Source organism: Gastrolobium bilobum, unplaced genomic scaffold (genome assembly GCF_033153095.1).
Source record: "Gastrolobium bilobum isolate Gb01-03AN ecotype WA unplaced genomic scaffold, APGP_CSIRO_Gbil_v1 utg139562, whole genome shotgun sequence".
NCBI lineage: Eukaryota > Viridiplantae > Streptophyta > Magnoliopsida > Fabales > Fabaceae > Gastrolobium > Gastrolobium bilobum.
Genome location: NW_026899067.1, coordinates 61698 through 69206, shown reverse-complemented (window position 1 = coordinate 69206; position 7509 = coordinate 61698). Strand labels below are relative to the sequence as shown.

The following is a 7509-nucleotide window of genomic DNA, read 5'->3' as shown; positions in this document are numbered from 1 at the left end:
CTACATTGGCATTCTTGGCTTCTAATTTCCGTAGGGGACTTAATGAAGAGATAGAAGATCGTATTGTTGGTACTGCCTCTAGAGACTTTGGTACCTTGATCCAGCAAAGCCATGATATTGAGAATGTTTGCATAAAGAACAGGAAGAGGAAGACGGGAGAGCTTGAGGTGAAGGGAGCTGGTAGCTTCATTTCCTGGAGAGACATGAATTTTGGAGGAAAAGGCAAAGGGAAGCAGTTATCTGCTAGGCAGGCGCTGAACCAGTTCAAGTGGACTTCGACTCAGGGAAGTGCAGTTAGACATTCCACTATTCCCAGGTGTACTGGATGTGGGAGATCACATGTTGGGCCGTGTGCCACCGACCAAATCATTTGTTTTCATTGTGGCAAGGAGGGCCACTATGCCAGAGATTGTCCTTCATCAGCTGCTAGAGCTGCAATAGTTCAGGCGGTTCCTTTACAGATGATTCCTACTCCACCTACAGCGGCACCTGTCGTGTCACCAGCCATGGGCCGAGTTTACACCTTGGATCGGCAGCAGTCGGACAGAGCTCCGAACCTTGTAAGAGGTACCATTTCCATTGGTGGTTGTGATATTGATGTATTGTTTGATTCTGGACTGTGCACTCTTTCATCGTGACCCTGATTGCTATGGGGCTTGAGTTCCCATTTCTGTGTTTTTTCTTCCTTTGCGGGTGATAACACATATTTTGTTACACTTATTTGTTACTCTTGATTAGTATTTTTAGGATTTATTTGAATAAAATAATGATTGTTAGAGTTAATTTAGGTTTTTAGTTTTTAATTGGGTTTAATTTATTTTCGTCAGAATTTTTCAGCTTTACGTTACTTCTGTATTTTGGCCATATCTCGGTCCATAGTTGTCGGATTGACTCCGTTCTTGTTGGTTTTTTCAGATAACACAGAGAGCTACAATTCTTATGCAGAGCTCTAAGCCCAATTCGGACTAGAAGCTGGTTGATTTCGGACACCAAGTTGGACGCGTTTTGCTGAAGTTTTGTTTGACTATTGGGCTTGTAATTTAAATTAAAACCCAATTACTTAAGTGGCCCAAAGCCAAGTTTTATTGTTTCATTTTATTTTATTCGGTTTTTTTATTTTATGTTTGGGCTGAAGCAATGAAACCCTAGCCGTCCTGCGTGACGGCTATTTAAAGGGGACTCTAGGAAACCCTTGGGAGTCAGTTTTTACAACAGAGAAGTTCTCTCTGAGTTTTTATTCAATTGCGTTCTTCATCTTTTCTTCTTCTTCTTCTTCTTCTTCTTTTTATTTCAATTATGTTTACCTTAGCCATGCGAGGCTAAGAACCTTTTAATCAACCTAAGGGTAATGGATTCCATGGATTGGTCTTGAGGATCTGCGTTTATTTCAAATCAGTTTTGTTTCCCTTCCCAACTCAGATTGATATCGTGCAATCGTGGATATTCAATCTGAGGTTCGCGATTGCGATTATGGAAAGGGATTAATCATCAGATTTGATGATTAGGTTGATTGACCCTATGACCTTAAATCAAGCGGGCTGATACTCTGCGATTGTATGAGTAGAAGCATCGTCTTTGATCAAATGCTAAGCGATCGCTTAGAGAGGGTTGTCAATTGGAAATAAGGATTCTGATCTGATTGACAAATCAATCACGATTCTGATATCTTCTTATCCGAGGAAAGACGTCCATGGAACCCAAACCTTAGGTTGGTTATTTTTAATTACGAATTTTTATTCCAAATTTATATTCTGCCTTTTTAATTATTGAATCAAAATCCAAAACCCCCCCTTTTAATTTTCTGTTCTCATAAGCGATTTTAACCAAAACAATTTCCTTGAGAGACGACTTAGGGTTTCCACTTTACTGCAAAATTTTCTGAACCCTAAAGAATTAATTTTAATTTGCGCGAGTTCGACAACTCGTGTCAAATTTGGCGCCGTTGCCGGGGAAATTGCATCGGTCTAAATCGTTTTCTGATTCTTGATCATCTTCTTTTTCATCTTCATCTTCTTTTTCTTTAATTTTCGTTTTTGAAAAAAAAATTAAAAAAAAATCAATCAAAAAAATCAAAAATAAAATAAAATTGGGAAATCGGTAAAACTTCAGTTTGAGCGATTGGTTCCAGGACGTATCGGGTATTTCTGAACTTGTTCAACTTGCTCTGATCGCTCTGAAAACTGGTTTTGCCAAATTCCTTTGTTTACTATTTTATTTTATTTTTCGAAAAAACAATTTATTTGATTTTTGAGTCCGTAAGGTCATTTAGAGTTTAGGAGTGTTGGTCCCATAGCATTCTGAGTTCATTTAGTATTTTTTTTATAGATTTATTTTTGCTTCTGTTTGCTATGAATCCAATTTTTCACCCTACAGATGTTTGTTCTTCCTTTCCAGACAACGGTTTCCAAGTTGATCAGTCTTTTGCTGCAGTTTTTCCTGCAAAGCCACAATACCAGCAGCAGCAGCAAAACAATCCCTTCTCTAATGCATATAATCCTGGCTGGAAAAATCATCCAAATCTCAATTGGAATCAGAACCAGCAAAGTGCACCATTCCAACATAGGCAGCAGTTTGCACCTTCTCAACAGAGGCAAAATTTTCAACAATTTGCACCTCCACAGCCAATGCAGCAGCAAGCCAGTAGTGATGGTCCTTCTTTGGAGGATTTAGTGAAGCAGATGGCAACTATCAATCTGCAGTTCCAGCAGATTACTGAGTATTCCCTCCAGAATCTGCAAACACAGATTGGCCAACTTGCAACGTCAATGAGTCAAAATCAACAAGCAAGTGGCAGCTCCCTTCCATCCCAAACAGTTCCAAATACAAAGGGAAGCGGAAATGTGAGTGCTATTACTCTACGGTCTGGCAAGCATATGGAGGAGCCAAACCACACTGCTGCTGAGTCATCTAAGGGAAGTGACACTAGCTCCAAGAGGCAAAGCACTGATACATCTGAGCATTCTGTTTTCTGCATTGATGTGATAGACGAAGTTGTTGAGGATGTTTCTGCTGAATTCCTTGCTGATTTTTCTGATTTTTCATCTACTGATTCTGATTTCTGTGATTGTAGTGATAGTCAAGAGTGCATTGTGTGTGCTGAAATAGCATCACATCTTTCTGGTTTTAACGATGCACTTATTGATGAATCTGATTCTGAGTGTGAATCTGCACTTTCTGAATTGCCTGCTGATATTATTGATGATCCTAATTCTGTTTCTGAGAATTTGTTTACAGGCATTGCTGCTGACTTGTTTTCTGCAGAATTTGCACCACCAACTACACCTCTTCCATCCAGTGAGCAACCTCCGAAATTGGAGTTGAAGGTTCTGCCCGACCACTTGAAATATGCATTTCTTGAGGAAAATGAGCAGTTACCTGTGATAGTGGCCAAGAACCTTCTACCTGAGCAAGAGGTAAAGCTTCTGACATTGCTGAAAGAAAATAAAAAGGCAATTGGATGGACTTTAGCAGATAATGTGGGAATCAGCCCTTCCATGTGCATGCACCGCATTTTACTTGAAGGTGTTAAACCAGTGAGGAAGAAATCAAGCTACTTGATGCTGTTTATTCTCCTTAGGGAGTTCAGGGAGTTCTCTTCCCTCTTTTTATTTTCTTTCTGTTATTTGCATTTTTATTTTTCTTTTCCTTTCTTTCTTTTAGTTTTTGACTTTTTCTTTTCTTTTTGTTATTTGCATTTTTATTTTTCTTTTCCTTTCTTTCTTTTAGTTTATGATTTTTTTTCATAGGTAGATTTTCCTTTTCTTTCTGGTAATTATTGAGTGGTACATAGAGTAGACATAGATCACAGTGTTTGATAGCATAAATCTGTTGGGCTTTGATCTCGATTCTTGGATTACAACTACCTGTTGATTGATTCTGTGTTGTTGATTGCATGACTTGGTTTACCCTTGTGAGGTTTTGAGCCTGCATACATGGCATATCTTCTGGCCATGCTTTCTTTCTTGTGTGTTTCTGCTCTTGATTGTTGTCCTCTAGAACTTGCTCTTGTTCTTTTTGAAACTGCATTTTTCACTTGCATGAATGAACATGATTGAGGCATTCTTTCTTTTCTGTACCCACTTTAGCCAGATAGTCGTCCATTATATTATTATCCCTTGGTGAGCCCCTTTGAGCCTTTATATCTTTTATTTCTTAAGCCGCATTACAAGCCTAAGTGAAAAACCAATTAATTCCACACCCTGGAGTTTTACTGAGCATTGGTTTCATTGTGATGTTGTGTTTAAGTGTGGGGTTTGCCCGAGACGGACAAAAGTTTAAGTGTGGGGGGTGACTATCTGATTCATTTCTGCTATGTGGTTTTACTTCTTCAAAACAAAAAACAAAAAAACAAAAACAAAAAACAAAAAAAAAAAGCAAAAAAAAAAAAGAAAAAAAAACAAAAAAAAAAAAAACAAAAAAAAAAAAAAAAAAAAAGTGTTTATCTTTTCAGTATCTTTGTTTTATGTTCTTAGTTTAGTTCTTAACTTTTGCTCTTTGTAAAATTCTGGGGTGTTTAGCTTTCTCTTCCATATTCATCCATACCTTTACCTCAGCCCCATTACAACCCTGCATAAAGCCCTCTTGATTTGTGCATGCATGTGTTATGAGCAGTGGAGAAGTAGAACTTGAGCAAGCCTATGGTAGGATGATTTTCTTGAGTTGATTTGAGTGATATACTGAATTAACTGATACACTTGAGAGAAAAATTGAGAGCATCTTGTGAGGAACCATTTTTTATGCAGTTAGCAGTTGCAGTTGAAGTTAGCAGGTCTTGTGATTTGAGATTAGGGAATTTCTGTCCTGATTGATTTATCTGTAGAAGACTTGTGATCTTTGTATATTTTCTGTATGCTTGGTAATTGTTAGAAAGGATTGGTTGATCTTAGTATTTACTTTCAATTTTAGTTTTTGCCCAGGAGTGCAAAAAGATAAGTGTGGGGGAATTTGATAACACATATTTTGTTACACTTATTTGTTACTCTTGATTAGTATTTTTAGGATTTATTTGAATAAAATAATGATTGTTAGAGTTAATTTAGGTTTTTAGTTTTTAATTGGGTTTAATTTATTTTCGTCAGAATTTTTCAGCTTTACGTTACTTCTGTATTTTGGCCATATCTCGGTCCATAGTTGTCGGATTGACTCTGTTCTTGTTGGGTTTTTCAGATAACACAGAGAGCTACAATTCTTATGCAGAGCTCTAAGCCCAATTCGGACTAGAAGCTGGTTGATTTCGGACACCAAGTTGGACGCGTTTTGCTGAAGTTTTGTTTGACTATTGGGCTTGTAATTTAAATTAAAACCCAATTACTTAAGTGGCCCAAAGCCAAGTTTTATTGTTTCATTTTATTTTATTCGGTTTTTTTATTTTATGTTTGGGCTGAAGCAATGAAACCCTAGCCGTCCTGCGTGACGGCTATTTAAAGGGGACTCTAGGAAACCCTTGGGAGTCAGTTTTTACAACAGAGAAGTTCTCTCTGAGTTTTTATTCAATTGCGTTCTTCATCTTTTCTTCTTCTTCTTCTTCTTTTTTTATTTCAATTATGTTTACCTTAGCCATGCGAGGCTAAGAACCTTTTAATCAACCTAAGGGTAATGGATTCCATGGATTGGTCTTGAGGATCTGCGTTTATTTCAAATCAGTTTTGTTTCCCTTCCCAACTCAGATTGATATCGTGCGATCGTGGATATTCAATCTGAGGTTCGCGATTGCGATTATGGAAAGGGATTAATCATCATATTTGATGATTAGGTTGATTGACCCTATGACCTTAAATCAAGCGGGCTGATACTCTGCGATTGTATGAGTAGAAGCATCGTCTTTGATCAAATGCTAAGCGATCGCTTAGAGAGGGTTGTCAATTGGAAATAAGGATTCTGATCCGATTGACAAATCAATCACGATTCTGATATCTTCTTATCCGAGGAAAGACGTCCATGGAACCCAAACCTTAGGTTGGTTATTTTTAATTACGAATTTTTATTCCAAATTTATATTCTGCCTTTTTAATTATTGAATCAAAATCCAAAAACCCCCTTTTAATTTTCTGTTCTCATAAGCGATTTTAACCAAAACAATTTCCTTGAGAGACGACTTAGGGTTTCCACTTTACTGCAAAATTTTCTGAACCCTAAAGAATTAATTTTTAATTTGCGCGAGTTCGACAACTCGTGTCAGCGGGTCACTACTGCTACCAGAGAGAAGTGTGATATGTACACTGTGATGTTGTGTTTCAGTGGGATGGCTGTGAGTACTAGGTATAACTTATTGGATTACCAATGGCTAATTTGGAGATCATCCTTGGCATGGACTGGTTGTCCAGGAACTGTGTAATGATTGATTGTTGTGCTAAGAAAGTGGTAATGTCTCATTGTGATTCCACTACCAGTTCTTCTCCTTATATATTAGTGTTGTAGGCTAGGAGAGCCTTGAGAGCAGGGGCATTTGGTTATGTCATGTTGGGTGGTTTGGTGAGTGGGATACAGGAGGATATTACCGGTATTCCTGTGGAGAGGAATTCCTCGAGGTGTTTCCTGAGGAGATTATTGAGTTTCCACCACAACGGGAGATAGAGTTCTCCATTGATCTATTGCCTGGTGTGAGGCCTATTTCATTAGCTCCATACCGGATGTCTCCACCTGAGTTAGCGAAATTGAAGAAGCATATTAAGGATCTTTTCGCGAAGAACTTCATCTGACCGAGTGTGTCTCCATGGAGAGCACCAGTCATTTTTGTAAAGAAGAAAGATGGGACAATGCGATCGTGCACCGATTACAGACAGTTGAACAAGGTGACAATCAAGAACAAGTATCCCCTCCCTCGTATTGATGATCTGTTGGATTAACTTAGGGGTGTTTGTGTGTATTCCAAGATTGATCTTCGCTCTGGATACCATCAGATCCGGGTGAAGCCGGAGGATGTCCCCAAGACCGCATTTCGTTCGAGATACGATCATTATAAGTATTTGGTGATTCCATTTGGACTCACCAATGCACTGGCGATGTTCATGGATTACATGAATCGTATTTTCCAGCCGTACTTGGATTGTTTTGTGATCGTCTTCATCAAAGATATTTTAATTTACTCTAAGAGTGAGGAGGAGCATGAGGAGCACTTGAGGATTGTATTACAGGTGCTTAAGGAGAAAAAGCTTTTTGCAAAGTCTTCTAAGTGCGAGTTTTGGCTCAAGTCGGTGAAATTCCTTGGGCATATGATTTCTGCAAAAAGAGTTACAGTAGATCCAAATAAGATCTAGGCAGTGTTGGATTGGGAGAGACCCAAAACAGTTAAAGTAGTGAGGAGTTTCTTGGGTTTGCAGGTTACTATAGGAGGTTCATTGAGGGATTCTCAAAGATGGTTTTGCCACTGACTCGCCTTACCCGGAAAGAGACTCCATTTGTGTGGACTCACGAGTGTGAGGAATGCTTTCAGGAGTTGAAGGAAAGATTGACCACTGCACCAGTGTTGATCCTTCCTGATCCTGCTGAACAGATTGAGCTGTATTGTGA

At 38.5% G+C, this 7509-nt stretch overlaps 1 protein-coding gene across 1 annotated transcript; it reads left to right on the top strand.

Moving 5' to 3' along the window:
* Window positions 1-50: 50 nt before the first annotated feature.
* Window positions 51-638, top strand: LOC133286843 (uncharacterized; the record flags this gene model as incomplete). Its single annotated transcript, XM_061484339.1, has 1 exon — window positions 51-638. A coding segment is annotated over one exon (588 nt), but the record flags the coding sequence as incomplete, so codon positions are not given.
* Between the last annotated feature and the right edge of the window lie 6871 nt (window positions 639-7509).